The 15,973-nt window shown below is 51.0% G+C and overlaps 1 protein-coding gene across 4 annotated transcripts in view; it reads right to left on the reverse strand.

Moving 5' to 3' along the window:
- The window catches only part of SLC1A5 (solute carrier family 1 member 5), a 32,866-nt gene that overhangs the window by 5,030 nt on the left and 11,863 nt on the right, over positions 1-15,973 (reverse strand). For 3 of the 4 annotated variants that reach the window (XR_012648622.1, XM_075017875.1, XM_075017878.1), the window contains exons 2-6: positions 9,910-9,952; positions 6,746-6,832; positions 5,480-5,646; positions 2,740-2,973; positions 1,558-1,752 (exon numbers count right to left, since the gene is read on the reverse strand). Coding sequence is in view for 3 of the 4 variants with exons in the window: in XM_075017875.1 (XP_074873976.1) it covers positions 1,558-1,752; positions 2,740-2,973; positions 5,480-5,646; positions 6,746-6,832; positions 9,910-9,952 (726 nt within the window). In the remaining variant the exon portion in view is untranslated. The remainder of the gene's footprint in view (positions 1-1,557; positions 1,753-2,739; positions 2,974-5,479; positions 5,647-6,745; positions 6,833-9,909; positions 9,953-15,973) is intronic. The other variant, XM_075017877.1, reaches the window with a different exon arrangement.

Below are 15,973 nucleotides of genomic sequence, written 5' to 3' on the forward strand. Positions count from 1 at the left end.
GTCTCAGCACACACACACTTGTGCTAGAGTGGGGACTGTGGTGTCCCTCCTGCCTCTGCCACCGACTCAGCTAACTCAGGCCAGTCACTTCCGGCTCCCGGCCTGCCCTCCCTTCAGTCGCAGACGTTTCCCTTCCCTGTGAGGGCGGGTAGCTGGGCTGCATGGCTCTACCCAGTCCAACTTCCCAGAGGCTTCTGGAATTCCAGATGGGGATGACCTGGGGAACCCAGGGCAAACCTGGGCCCTCCCCCAGTGCTTTGCCTGGTCTAGTTCTACTTGGTTCCAATTAACCTTGGGCCCAAGGGCAGAGCAAGCTCTTCTACTTCCATTTGCTGCTGGCGGAGCGTGGGCAGCTTCTCCACAGCAGGGAGGAAGAATCCAGCTCTAATGAGCCACAGGACAATCACAGGACCCCTCAGGTCACCTTGTGCAGGGCACAGCTGAGTGCCCTGAGCTGGGGAAATGGCACCGCAGGCCAACCCAGAGCCCATGCCCAGAGGGGATGGGGACTAGGGCAGAGCAGCTGGGTGCAGTGAAAGGCCAGCTCATTTCTGCCTTAGGCCAGGTCTACACTAGACCTGAAAGTCGATCCTAGATATACAATTCCTGCTACAGCAATTGCACAGCTGGAATCAACAAATCTATGATCGACTTACCTGGCCATCCTCACAAAGGGAGGTCAACAGGAGAAACCCTCCCATCAACCTCCCTTACTCCTTGGGAGAATGAGTACAGCAGTCGGCTGTCGAGCCCAGGGACTCGTATTTCAACCATCCCCACTAGACGTGTGAAATCAAACCCCAGGAGATCAACCATGACAGGGTTGATGTCCTGGTAAGTACAGCTGTACCCTTAGCTCAGACAGCCAGTATATCCCAAACCTCCAGCAGCAACTCCACCAGGGAAAACACAGACACCACCCAAGCAGGAAAGCTGCCTTTCAGGAGCACACCAGAGCTGGACAAGGGGAGCGCAGGAATGGCAGAGATGGTTCCATGAATCCCTGGATTGGCAAGACCAGGGAATTCTGCACAAAGCCGGTCAGCCAGCCTTCAATCCTGGCCTCTTGGTGCTAAACCTTCTTGCACACACTGATCAGAGCTAGGTCCCTGCTAGTCATTCACTGCCCTCCGTTACACAACAGCCGACGGACTCCCTCCCAGTTCCCTGCTAGGATCAAGCGTCACATGAAGCTCCCCCAGTCTTGGCAGCAAGCTCCTGATCACATTTTCCCTAAGCCAAGGAAGTGTGGAGATTCCCACCTCCCTGCAGAAAACCACAAGAGAAGGGAAGGCCAGACAACAGGGCCTAGGAGTTTGATCAAGAGCCTGGATTATAGGACTCTCGCCTCCGGGCAGAAGCGCAGTCTCATGATTCGAGATGGGGACAGGACTCCTGGGTTCTATTCAAAGCCCGGCCAACGCCCAGTGAGTCCTGTGCCTCAGGACCCCGCTTGCCCCTCCTTAAGCCGGGGCTCACAGCCCGTCAGGCTGGGCAGAGCAGCATGGGTGGCTCAGTGTCTCAGCGCCGGAGCAGGGTGCAGGCTCCCACACTCACAGGATGGTGATGACCTGGATGAAGTTGAGAGGGATGTTGTTGAGCTGGGCAATGAAGACGGCTGCCACGCACTGGAAGAGGGCAGCCCCGTCCATGTTGACTGTGGCCCCGATGGGCAGGATGAAGCGGCTGATGTGCTTGGAGACACCGTTGTTCTCCTCAACGCACTTCATCATCAGAGGCAGTGTGGCAGAGCTGGCAAGAGAGCAGAGGACGTATGCTGAGCACACATCTGCCAGCCCAGCTAGGCCCTGAAGCAGGAGCCCCTTCCCAGCTGCAGGGAGGGGACAGCATAGAACTCCCTAGACCAGTGGTTCCCAGGCTTTTCACTAGTGCAGACCCCCAGTCATCCCCCAAACCGTTCGTGGATCCCAGTCAAAGCCAATTCTATTTCTATGATTTTCCCCCCAATCCCCCTGCAATCCCCTTGCAGACTCCCAGGGGTCTGCAGACCTCTGATTAAGAACCACTGCCTTAAACAGATCCATAGGCACTACAGGCTACTCTACAAATGGCCAACAGCCCCCAGCAAGTTTGTTACCCCCTTGGTCTCTATGCTCTGCTGTGCAGCAGCCACAGCTGCGACTTCCCAGCAGAGTGAAACTACTTTGTTTAATAGAGGGAAGTTTGTTCCTGGCCTCCAAGTCCAGTGCTTACCCCCTGAAGCCCAAGAATGGCCAGCCCTGCTTACTGCATCCTTCCCACCAGTGCCCAGAAAAAGGTGGAGTACTTTTCTGGACTCTGTGCTACTAGCTCTGTTAGTGTCACACAGCAGTGAGTTCCACAGGTTAATGTCATACTGGGGTTGCAATTCAGAGGTGCTGAGGAACCACAAACCCAATAGTCGCCAATGGGAACAGCTGCAGCCCAGGACCACTGAAGACAGGGTAGGATTCACCTAACCAAGCCCTTTCTGGTCCTTGTATCATGGAGTAAAAGGATTGTTGGCTTTAGCAGGTTGGCTGCTATGGGGAGTGGGTGTCAAGGTCAGACTACATGAGCTGGTGGCCTTCTGGCCTTGGATTCTATGAAGGGACTTTCTAAGACCACTTGTGTTCTATCACCCTCTCCCCCTTCTAAGCCAAGCAGCCAGAGCCTCCCTCATCTCATGGCAGCCTTGCCAAGAGAGGTTTGTTCACACCAAACCCATAGCTCCTGTCCCCACAGCCAGCACTGAAGTACCTGGAAGAGGTGCCGAAGGCAGTGGCCAGTGCTGTGAAGATGCCCCAGAGGAACTTGTAGGGGTTCCTGCGTGTGAAGATGAAGTAGATAACCGGCAGGAGGATGAAACCGTGGATGAAGTGTCCTACGATACAGCAGCAGATGTACTTGCCCAGGCTGGTGAAGAGGACCACCACATCCTCCATCTCCACAATCTTGCCAGCCACCAGGAACATGATACCAAGAGGAGCGTACCTAAGGGGAGGAGAGGTCAGTGAAAACAGGAAGACCACAGGAGCCACTGTGGCAGGACAATTATGTCATCCAGCACAGTCTGCAAACAATGGCCAACACACACCTCCCATCGGGGGGGCAGTCCTCCTCACTTCGTAGATGGCAAAAGCAAGGTTAAGTGCCTTACCCCAGATCTGCCTACAGCGACCAAGCTGGGAGGAAAACGCAGGAGTCCTGGCTCTCAGGCCCAGAGCCTTAAAGGTATTCAGGGTCCTAACTTGCACTGTAATCTGGGCCCAGTCCCTCTCTTAGTCCATGCTACTTCTCACAGATCAGGAGGAAACTGTGTCTCACAGATCAGGAGGAAGCAGGTCTGCTCAGCACATGCCGTTTGGAAGTGGCAAGAAAGTTACAGAAGAACAGACATACTGGGTCAGACCCAGGGACCATGGAGTCCAACTTCCTGATTTCTGACAGAGGCCAATGCTAGATGCTTCAGAGGGAATGAACGGAACAGGGGAACTAGCAAGAGATCCATCCCCAGCTTCTGGCTACCAGAGGTTTGGAGACACCTGGAGCATGAGGCTGCGCTCCTGACCACCTTTGCTAGTAGATACTGACTGATCCATCCTTCAGGAATTTACTCCTTTTTTGAACCACTTACACTTTTGGCCTCCCCTGTCAACTAGCCCCACAGGTTGATGGTGCGTTGGGTGAAGCAAACCTTCTCTTCCTTAGTTTTAAACCTGCTGCTTGCTCATTTCATTGGGTAACTCCCTGGTTCTCGTATCATGTGAGGAGGTAAATAATACTTCCTAATGGTTCCCAGTAATCTGTTTGCTTTTTGACAGTGGTTGCACATTGAATGGATATTTTCTGAAAACTGTCCGCTGTGTCTCCAAGATCTTCCTTAAGAGGGAACAGATAATTTAGATCTCATCACCAGGTATGTAGAGTTGGCCTGTTTCCCAGTATGCTTTATTTACACTTAACACTGAATTTCATCTGCCATTTTTTTTTGCCATCTCCCAGTTTTGGGAGCGCCTTTCGTACTCTTTGCAGGCTGCTTTGGATACAACTGCCTTGTGCAATCTTGTATCACCACCCCACTGTTTACCCCTTTTTCCCAGATCATTGAGGAGCATGTTGAACAGCACTGGCCCCACTATAGCTCTCTAGGGCACTCTGGTATTGAGCTCTCTCCACTGTGAAAACTGACCATTATTCCTAGCCTTTGCTTCCTGCCTTTGAACAGGTTACTCATACAGGAGATGACCTTCCCTCTTATCCCACGATGCCTTCCTGTACTTCAGAGCCTTTGTGAGGTCCCTTGTCAAAGGCCTGGTGAAAGTCTGAGTCCAACAAGAGGACTCAGCGGCCAGGAACCCAACAGAGGTGGAAGAGGAGCTCGGCCATTGTGAACTCTGCAAACTACAGGGCTCTTTGGACTTTTCCTGACTCTCCCTGTCCTCTTGTCAAGACTAGATAGAGGTTTCTAATGACTGCCTGTTCTGTGGTCTTTCTACTCCCACCTCACACTATACCAGAGTGTTCAACACAGCATGTAATTTACCCGTCTCCCTACAAGGAAGGAAGAACAGGAATGGCCAGCTGCCAAGAACAGGCAGAGTTGGTTGTAAGCACCACCACGCAGCCACAGCTACATCTGGCATATTGGCGCCCAGGGAAAGAAAGCGCAGACTAGCGTCGAGCCAGTGCTGTATAATAATATGCCCTGGGCACATGCCTGACCCAGGGTCAGCAGAGCCCGGCTGCTAGAACAGAGCCAAGTTCTATTTGTGGCTCTGCAGATGACTGCCACCATGGCAGAGTAACTTGGCATCTCCTTGCCTGGAGCCAGGCTCCCACCCAGGTCTGTGAGGGCCTGAGAACAAGGTAGTTAAATGAGAATTCAACCAAGCAGAATGTGCTGTAATGAAGACCAATCCCCACAACACAGCGCTACCTGAGTGGCTTAATAGAGACCCATCACCAGTTCATCTAGCCCCATAATTATCCCGAGTCTTAGCAAGAGCTACAGGAATGGGATGCAATCTGCCCAGGGTGGCACCATAGGAGACAGCTTTAATCGCCAAGTTACCCATCATCACTGCCCCGCTCTCACCGCATCACCCCTTGGCCATGTCTACACTACCACAAAACTTCAAAACGGCCATACAAAAGATCATTTTGAAGATCACTAATGAGGCGCTGAAATGCATATTCAGCGCCTTATTAGCATGCCGCTGGCCGCGGCTCCTTGAAATTGCCACGTTTCGCTCCCCTGCAGCTCGTCCAGACAGGGGTTCCTTCGAAAAGGACCCCCATCTGGACAAGCCACACGGGAGCGAAATGCGGCAATTTTGAGGAGCCGCAGCCGGCGGCATGCTAATAAGGTGCTGAGTATGCATTTCAGCACCTCATTAGTAATCTTTGAAATGGTCATTTGCATGGCCATTTCGAAGATTTCTCAGTGTAGACATAGCCCTTGTCTCCACCAATGGGACAACCAGCTGCCCTTTCTTACCACATGATCCAGGAGACCAACACCATGGTGGCTTCATTGAAGGAGTTGAAGAACTTCATCAAATTCTCCCCCTCGGGCCCAAGCTTCCGCAGAGCGATCCCAAAGACAATGGCAAAAACCACCAAGCCGAGGATGTTCATCCCTTCCACCTCATCTCCCCGGGGAACCTGCGCAGAGAGACAGGTCAACAATTGTCAAAGGACCAAGGTAGCTCAGTGAAGATGACAGATCAGGGAACCAGAGAAAGGCTCTAGGTATTCAGGTGGGCTTCACGGGCACTAGTTTGGCAAGAAAGGAGAACCGGGTAGAACTCTAGCCATGGACAGTGTCATGTGGTGTTCCCTGCAAGCTGAACGCTTGGCCTGTCTCCCAGGAGAGACTCAGGTGCCACCCAGCTGATTGGCAGAGCACCTACAGCCGTCAGTGTGTGTTTCTACTGATGATGCACATCTGCACACTCCTCGGTCCACATAAAACTTATTCTGCACACAGATGGAAAAGATTAGCAGGAACAGTGGTATCTGGTCCCAGAAGTGCTGGAGAACCTGAAGAGCTGACCTCCCTCCCTTTCCAAGGGACAGAAACCGACATTGCCTGGGTCTTCTCTTTATGGTTCTCTGCCTACCACTCAAGCTGCTGAACAGATATCTGCACAGCCAGGAGCCTCCATGGTGGAGGATGTTAGGTGGCCTCTCTAGGAATCACGGAGATGGTCTGGAGAGCATTCGTGAAGGTTGGCATCATAAATAAGAAACCTTCTATGACCACTTGACCAAGGACAATGGAGGAGTGGAAGTGGCCTGTTCTCATATTCAAGTTCTTAGAACATGCCCAGTCATAGAACCAGTCACCATCCAAATTTAAAAAATACAGAGCTTCCTCTTTGGAAGGTAGCACCTTGTATTCACTAAGGAGTAGCACCTTGTATTCACTAAGGGAGTGACTCTCCCAGGGTTTCCTTGGGCACAGCTGTAAAGGGAATATAGACAGATGCAAAGCCTCAAGTTCTGGGATACTACATTCAGAACTGGGCCTAACCAATAACCAATCCCATACAAGCAAAGGGAACCAGCCCAAGTTGTGCTGAGACATAACCCCCTTAGTCTCTGGCATTGCTGTAAAGTAGAGGCCTTGGCATGCAGCTTCTGTCTGATAGTGTTGGGACAGAGCAGTTTCACCAGCTCCCTGAGTTCTTAGCAGCAAAGGCAAAGTTGAAGGGTCCATGAAGTCATCTCTGAGCAGCTTCTAGCACAATGAGGTTCTTACCTTCTCCTCACTGACAATTTCACTGAGGACTCCTAGCTCATTGGTTATATTCTTCCTGATCACCCGCACCTCGTAGCGAGTAGCATACTGCAGAGACAAAAAGGGGAGACAGTTTCATCCATCTCTCTTTATCTAACCCCCCATATCTTGGTGGGGGGGGGGTGTCTATGGATGGGTTTTCCCATCTGATCCCATCTTGATGTCACTTAACAGCCAGCCAGATGGGGCAGTGTGCGTACTTGGTAGGAAGTTATAGGTCACACTGGTCACTGTGCTGTACAGAGATGTGAAAATCCTGCATAACTGGTTAACCAGTTAAACTGAGTAACTGGTTAAACAGAAGGTGGAGGGAGGCAGCCAGAACAGCCTGTCCGTGGCAGCCCGGCCCAGCCCCAGCCAGGCCAGAAGCAGCTCCCGTCCGCGACCTCCTCCATTCGCAGCTGTCCCCCCCCAGGCAGGGAGATACTTAGCCCATAGTCATAAGCCTCATCCATTTAGGATTAGACCTACCAGTTAAACTTTAGCGCCCCAACAGTTACCAGTTACACTTCACCTGCACTGCAAACTATAACTGCAGCACAACTGCTGGCAAGCACATGTACTCCAAAGGTTAGCGCAGTGACAGAGGTGCTTATGATCCCTTTATTCCATGAGCAATACCTGCACCTCCCAAACTATGTTGTTTTTAAACCTGGTAATTAGCACTGTGCTTACACTGAGGCCTTCACCTGCTACCCAGATCATATAAACAGGTGATTACTTAGCCGCAAAGCTTGCTAGTTCCCAGGTGTGTACTGAGAATGTGGCTACATTAGCTGCACCACCATGTGAGTGGGCAGCATTCCCACACAGTGGAGAGGGGGATGAATTTACATCCCTGTCTGAGATCTGCATTGGTTGATAATAGTTCTCAGCCACCATTCCCCCCTTGTCCTACTTGCCTGAATTTAGCTCTCCTTTCAAAGCTCTCTGACTATAAGGGCAGGTCTACGCTTACCAGGCAATGCACTGCCACAATTGCTCTCCCAAGGGATTGATTTAGCACATCTGGTAAAGACTAGGGGGAAATAGTAAGCAGGGAAGGGCACTTGAAGACTTTGGAAAGTGGTCAAGGGCCGCACTCTTCAATCAATCAATCAATGGAAGAAGAGCAGAGTCTGGGATGGAGATTGGGTGCAGAAAGGAGCCTGAGGTAAGGAACTGGGATGCTGGAGGGGGTGTAGGATGGGGTTGTGACCTGGGGCAAGAGATTGGGGAGCAGGCTGGGAGATGTTTACCTGAGTGACTGCTGGCCAGCAGCCCAAAAGGCTTCCTGCCTTCCATAACCCAGCAGGCCACTCAGAGCAGAGCAGCCAGCAGTGGAGCCATGTGCTTCTGTGAACAGCTTCAAGCCTAAGGAGAGGGGTACTTCTAGCACTGCCTGTTCTCCAAACAGGCAGCCCCTATTGACCAGTTTGCTGCAAGGTTTCGCAGGGAGTAGCATATAAAGCCTCTCCCCATCACTCCCCCAGGCTCGCAGCTGTTCAGACAGTGCCCTGCAGCTGGCTCTTTCAAGTGGCCTGCGAGGGGGGGCAGGCAGGGAGCCCACTGTGCCTGCAGCTTGGCAGACCTGATCCGGCGAACAGACTGTATTTTGCCTAGACTGCACTAAATCAACCACCAATCACTCTCCCATTGACTCCAACACTGCACCAGAACAAGAAGTGTAAGGGAAGTCCCCCAGAGTGGAGATCCCACAGCAATTCCATGTAAGGTATTCACACAGCTGGGAGTTGCAAACCTTAGGTTGATGTTGCCCCACAGTGAAGACCTGCCCTTAAGGGCACACACTGATTGGCAGCCTCCTGAGGTTATAAAAAGGACAGATACCATGGCAGGCCCGTTACAACAACCTGAAGAAATCACCCGCCTGGATTAGTGCCACTTGGATCTGCCTGATCCTGACACACAGCGACTCAGCAAAGCAACCCTTAGAGCAGGAATGATGCCACCAATCTCGGGTTCACTATTTATTCTTTTCCCAGAGGCCCTGCTGTGCTAGGCACAGTGTAAACGTATCACAAACACTTCTCATCCAGGCTAAGCCTATGGAAGGCAGCTCTTGACAGGCCCACAATACTCCACGAGATTCAGTGGATGGCTGTCACCCTCATGTACAAAGTTAGAGAGGAATAGCTCTGTGGTTTGAGCACCAGCCTTATAAACCCAGTGTTATGAGCTCAATCCTTGAGGGGACTGTTTCAGGATCTGGGGCAATAGATTTATTTAATTTAAACAAACAAAACACCCTGTTCAGGATGTGCATTGTAAATCTCCTGTCTTGTTTTAGTAAAGTCCAGCTAGGTGGAGGTTTGTGTGGAAGGTTGGTTTCTTATGAGAGTCTCCAGATCTGAGAGCTCTTTTTTGATGCTTTCCTGTTTCCTGTACAGGATGCTGATCAGGTGGTTCCTCAGTTTCTTAGAGAGCGTGTGGCACCATCTCTCACCATAATCTGTGTAGCATGTTGATTTCAGTGGGTTTTACACCTTCAGTCCTTTTGATATGATGTCCATCTGTATTTGGAGAGGAAGATGGTCTGTCTGTATCTGTGCAAGTTTTTTCCATGAGGTTGATGGATTTCCACTCAATGTGGCTAAATGCAATGCCTTGCATAGTGACAAGTATCAGAGAGGTAGCCGAGTTAGTCTGTATCTTCAAAAAACAAGATCTCCTGATGAAGTGGGTCTGTGCCCATGAAAGCTTATGCTCCAAAATATCTGTTAGTCTGCAAGGTGCCACAGGACTTCTTGTTGTTTCTGAAGATACAGACTAACTCGGCTAACTTCTCTGATACTGTTCAGGATGGTGATAGGTCCTGTCGTGAGGGCAGGGGAGTGGAGTCCTCAATGACATCTCAAGGTCCCTTACAGCTCTATGAGATAGGTATATCTCCATATTTAAAGCAGGGTATCACCTGTAGCACAAATCAGGGAACCTGCTAAGTTCCACCAACACTACTGACCAGCAACGGGGCTGTTCTGCCCCCCAATATGGAGAATATCCACAAGTACAGGAAGCTCTAGGAGGGCACCCTACATTTGGGCAAACAGCCGAATGGCAGTTTTTCAGACCTGTCGTTAAGGAGAGCCTGGCAAGATGTGGAACAGTGCAGGGGAGTCACTTACCGACCGAAACGTGGCAGACACCAGGTTGGAAGGGAAGATGTTCCTGTGGAGGAAGAGGAGGTTTAGAGAGTGGAACTTCAAAGAAACGAAGTCACTCAGTCAGTCCCATTCCCCTGAGGGATCTCGGAGCATGGGCTTGTCTATGCCAGAAAATTCAGAGTGCTTGTACTAGGCCAGCGTGACTAACGGTGTTGAATTGAAGTATGCTGCACACAGGTGTTTGTCACCTTAGGGGTAGGAGGCTTGTTAATTATCGCAGCCCCACAGCTCTGCAGTTGTTCAAATGAAGCAGACAGCATTCTGGGCAGACACCCCACAGTGCAAAGAGCTGCTGCCCAACTTTATGCTCTAGGGCTACGGTTACACTACGGTGCTCTGTCAAGTCACTGTTGGAAGGGATCTCCTGACAAAGCTTCTGTTGACAGAATGCAGCTATAGGCTAAAAGCAGATTGGCAGAGAGGTCAGACCGCTCAGATGCTCTCTTGACAAAAGAGGCGCCCAGAAGCACAGCAGACAGGGCTGTCCATTGTTCTGGATACCCCGTCTGTTGAGAGAAGCCCCCCCCGAGCATCCACACGGCTTTTTTTGGCGACAGAATCTGTCAGCAGCAGCGTTCCATCTCATGGCGAAGAGGCAGAAGGCTGCCAGCGAAAGCGCTGAGTTTTCAACAAACTTGACAAAACCCATCATGTGTGTGCTCCACAGGTTTTGTTGGCCAAACCTGCTAGTGTGACCGTAGCCTAGGATTTTTCTCACTGCTGACTGAGGAAGCCTCCCAGCACCTAGAAGAATTCTGGGACTTGGTCTAACAAACTTCCAGGATTCCTCTCTTAGCATCCCATAATTCATTCATATTTTGCCAGAGCTATTTCCAAATTACTAATCAGGCTGCCCGGGGCCACAGGACACTGTGCTCATGACAGCTGTTTGTTGAAACAGAACAAGACAAGAACAAGATCAGGGATACAGTTGTGCTCCTATTGTGAGGCCAGGGGCTGACCACCGCAATTAATGTTCTGCAACTAAAGCTGTGACTCATGTGTTTGTGTACAGATTTTATTAGGAACACTGAGCATGGAAGGATGTTATGCAAGTGATGAAACAGAATTTTCCAGCCAAGTTGCGCCAAAAGATTTTTGCACGTAACAAGGAACACATCCCACAAAACAAACACTACCCTCATACGAGAAGGCCCCACCACTTAACCATTACAGACTAGATTATCAGTTTATCAATATTCAATTTATAGTTAGCTGGATGACCACTTATGGGTGTGGCCAAGTTTCTCATGGTCCCATAAAGTTTGTTTACAGCCCCCAATCCTGGCTCTCCCTATTCTGTGCTGTTATTTAGCTGTAAGTTACCTCGTGATGTCTTCTAAGAGGCCAGTAAGCAGGGGGAGGGTTGGTAATGTGACAGACAACATTATTGGCCAAGGGAGGTCAAATTCTCTCTTCCGGCCCTGCTGCCAGATGAGAGGTTCAAGGTGTACTGTATTGCTGTGCCTCTGAGACAATACTGTTGTACTAAATTAGATCCCAGAGTCTGGAGTGCTCTCAGTCTCGAGGGAGGGGCACTCAAGCCTACCCTGCTGTAGTGGGCTGGGGGAGATCTTTCCCCTACAGTAGGCGCCAGCTGGTGTGTTCTGTATAGTTGGCAAGGGACAGTCCTTGGCCTTTGCTGCAAAGAATGTCACACCACAGCTATTTGCTTGTCCCTCATGTACTCTCCAAGGCCTCATCCTCTGCTGTAAGCCTTCAGCTTGAGCCCATACAGACAGCTACCTTACTGTTCTCCCAGCTTGCAGAAACTGGGCCCCTGAACCTCTCCTCTGCTTTGGAGATGACAGCTTGTTTTACCAGCATGAGACCCCTGGATGCAGAGGCCCTGGCCTACTAGCTGAAAGATCACAGTTGTTAACCCATTCCAACATAAAGCATTGCTTCTCCTTGTCTTTTGCGACACACTTTCCCCTCTCTTCAGTTTCACAGCAGCCCGGTAGCAGGCCCGCATAGGAGGGCAGGTTCAGAGCAGCCCGCAGAAGTACTTCTCCCATTTTTATCTCCACCTAGTCATGTTTTAAGAGGTCATCAGCAAACCTGGCAGCACTGCTATTCCTGAGGATTCTGTTCTTGCAGCACCTGGCTGGACACAAAGGGGAACTCTACTTATGCAGGAGATCCCCAGAAAACTACACTGGTTAACTGTGCCTGCTAGAGCACAGAGCTCCCTTTGCCTTAAGTGTGCCTTTATCGATAGGGGTGAATCAGCCTGAAGTGCCCTGCAAAAATAAACCTTTGCAGCCACTGAGCATAAAGATCAACAACCCTTCAGCTGTGTGTGAAAGTGCCCTGCAATTCCACTATAGCCGATTTTGGCCATTTACCTCACAGGGTTTAATGGCCCCTTCAAATTGAAGTGCATCATAAACAACCCATGACCCCGAGTCCATATCCTACTCAATCTGCTGCTACAAGTCAACTGTGTATAGAATAACACCACTCCCAGGGCAATGGGATCTATTTCATAGCTGTAAATCTCTGGCAAAGGTGTCTTTTTGGGCATGGTGGACGATAGGGATGAGACAGAGGCAGAGAGCAGTTTTTAGCTCTGCTCAGAAGAGCAAAGGACAGGAGGTAGTCAGCAGATAACTGCTTAGATCCCCTGTACTGTAAACTAGCACAGACAGCAGTATGCCTGCCACCCAAACAGCACGCTCCACAGCTTCAGTCGGACTATATGCAGGACATTCTCGAGCAGGCTGGGCTGCTTCGGATAGTTCTCGTCTTCCCCAGGGAGACCTTCTCCTGGCTGGGCACTATGGTGTACAGAGGGCCATGAAGAGTACCCCAGACATCACAGGTGTCTCCCATGCTGTGTAGAAAACCTTCTCTAAGCACACTGTGGACAGTGGTGGTATCAGTGAACTCCAGCTGCTCCCATTTCCTGCCCACCTGCCGAGTGTCATGAGAAATGCTGGTCCCACCTCTTGCTTTAGGAACTCCAACACAGCCCCTTCACTTTGGCTGGGCAGTAGGACCAGGCCTGGCAGTGCCCCTGCCTCTTAATGGCTTGCAGGTATCCCCAGTCCGCTACTGAACAGTGCTCAATCTGGAGAGCCACAATCCAAGCCAGCTGGGCCTCTGGGGTGTAAACTCACCCCACCTGGCACTGGAGGGGGCCAAAGCTGGTGGCATGCCAGCACTTTGAGAGTCAGCATCCAGACAAGCAGCGACCAGCGCAGAAGGCAGCTTGCAGCCAGGCCAATCCAATTCTGAAGCAATGCAGTTTGGGAGAGTAACCACAGAAATGCCAGTGGGTGAAAGTACAGACATCTCACAACCCCTCTTCCCAGCTCCACACTTCACGGAGCTCTTTGCATACAATCAACCTACCTGACACATGGCAGGATTTAAACAGCAGCAGTGTTGGCAGACCCTTACAAAGCTTCCGTAAGTCTGTATGGTTTACTTGTACTTTCACCTCTTAATGCCCTCAGAGTCGTTAGGAATGCAGCCCTGTGCACCTTGAGCAGGGAAGCTGCAAGTCAGTTTCTCCTGTTCTTATTACAATAGCCTGATCAGCAAAATCATTCCCTTTCAAAAGCGTATGGGGATGCAAGGCCCTTTAACACAAGCAAGCCAATGTTAATCTGGTGCCACATCCCTGCCAAGGGTTGTGAAGCAGGCAGCTCTACTAGCCCCTGTGCTAACCCCCGAGATCCAATGCTTCTTCCACGGTGGCCAGCTCAGAACTGGGGCTAGAATCCAGACCTGATCTGTTCATGTGGCTTTTGAGTGGTTTGCTAACAGCAGGCTGCTGGGTTATAAAGAACAGGAACCAGCTGAGCCAGGGACAAGCAATCATTTTTGCAGAGGGGCCACTCCAAGAATTTTGGAAAGTGATCATGGGCCTCACTTACCTATGAGATTAATGGAGGAGTTGCAGGGTCTGGGAGGGAGGTTGGATGCAGGAGGGGGTTCTGACCTGGTGCACAGGGGCTAGGATATGGAAGGTGCGAACTTTGCCCAGGAAGTGCTTACCACAGGAGGCCCATGGACAGCAGGGCCCTCAGGCTGTCTGCATGCTACGGTGGTCCCGTGCCACTCAAAAGCTGCTGTGCCTTTACAGCCCTTAGGGGAAAGGAAGGTGAAACATTCTCCTCTGGCCCTGGGAAGGGGCACAGTAGGCTAGAGAAAAAATGGTTGACAAACCAGGTTTCATACATGGTCCAAGTTTTCCCACCACAGCTAAGCCCTTCATGCTCAGTTCTCAGGGACACCTTTAACAGTCAGGGTAGGAGACTTGGGGGGTGAGCTCTGAGACGTATCTGCAATGGAGCGAGTTTCTTGTCCGAAAGCTGCAGAGAGACAGCATTGGGGAACCCCACATTTGCTGGTCTCCTTCCTCCCAGTGAGCTTGCTTTATAAACCTTACAGCAGCAGAAACCACAGCTAAATTAGGGAATCCCATTGCCTAGTAAGCAGTACAGGTTGCACCCCTAGAACCATCACTTTCTGGTCCAGCAATATCCCTCTTTCAGAAGGACCAGGGTTGTTCCTGGACCAGAGAACTGGGGCAGATGGTCAACCAGCTGGCAGCCTTTCAGGGGTCAGTCCCACACAAGGCTGGAGCTCAGGGAGCCAGCTATGGTGATGAGTCAGCCAGAGAGCTGGGGAGCCACGGCCAGAGGGCCAGCCAGGGACATTTATGTCCCCAGGGGGAGATTAACCTCCCCAATCCAGCAAAATCCCTTGTTCAGGACCACTGAGATACCAAGGGTGCCAGACCAGGAAACTGCAACCTGTATTGACACCTAGCAAGAGGGGAAATTGACACACGCTTGGTGGGTGGACTTGGCCAAGGCCACTGAGCAGGTTAGTGGCCAAACTGAGACTAGAACCAAGGGCCCGAGGCCCAGTCCAGCAGAGGTTACACATCTTGTGCCTCATGAGGTATTTGGTGGACTAATGTTCCCACAGAAGCATTGTCCCCTCTGGCAGTTTTTACTGGATTGAACTTAAGCAGTCTGGATTCCGACTGTCCTCACCCACAGATTTGACTGTTCTCTGGACTCTGCTCTCTGGTGCTAAGAGCTCCATCACGAGAGGACAGGACTACACTATAAAAGGAATTTTTAGAAAGAGCCTCCCCCACATCCCTCTGGCAGGTTTGGCCCAAAGGCAATATTTGCATTTGCCTCATTAAAAGGCCCCAGGGACAATTCATGAGCCTTTGTCACTTTCGTTTAACTCTGATCAGATCATCCACTCCAGTGGACCCAGACAACTGAATGAGTATTGCCAACAGAATAAATACCAGCCTAGGTGCCATCTAGCTGTGTAGCCTTAGGTGCCATCTAGCTGTGTAGCCCTAGGTGTCCAATATCCAGATCTACCACCTTTCCCTGACCATGCCAGTTTCTACCAATGCCTTCGATCAGCCCTGCTCCACACTGCCCTTCCATGGGGCAAAGCAATTTATGCCCATTAGCACCAACATCCACCATGGACTAGATGGAGCCCACCTACCTAAGGTCTCCATCCCTGTGGGCAGGGGACATGACCTCTTGGCTTCCTACCTAGAGGACAGGAACAACAATGGCCTCACTGGGGAGCTGCCAGGATAAGGCCTGTGCTGTGTCCTGACACAAGAGGTAGACTGGCATGTAGGAGTCCAGCCACTTTCTTCTAACATGGTCACCAGCTCTCTTGATTAACAATTGTTAAGAATTAACAATCCAAACAAGCTTGGACCAAGTTTTCCATCCATGCATAGAATAAGTTTTGTTACATGCACTGAGGCATGTGCAGATGTGCACCCCTCCCCCCTCCCAAAAAAACCCACATTCTATTGTCTACAGGAGGCTGCGGGTGCTCTACTCAGTCGAGTGGCACCTGAATCTCCCTGCTTGCAAGGAAAGCTGCTTTGGACTGCCCGCCTCTAGGGAGAAGAATAGGATAACCTGGGAAGACAAGAGCCAGTGCTATGCTCTGCAACAAACCATGGGCTGGCCACTTCTCCTGCGCAGTTTCCTGCTAAATGGATTGCAAGGGCATACCC

The sequence above is a fragment of the Carettochelys insculpta genome, chromosome 22 (genome assembly GCF_033958435.1).
Source record: "Carettochelys insculpta isolate YL-2023 chromosome 22, ASM3395843v1, whole genome shotgun sequence".
Lineage (NCBI taxonomy): Eukaryota > Metazoa > Chordata > Testudines > Carettochelyidae > Carettochelys > Carettochelys insculpta.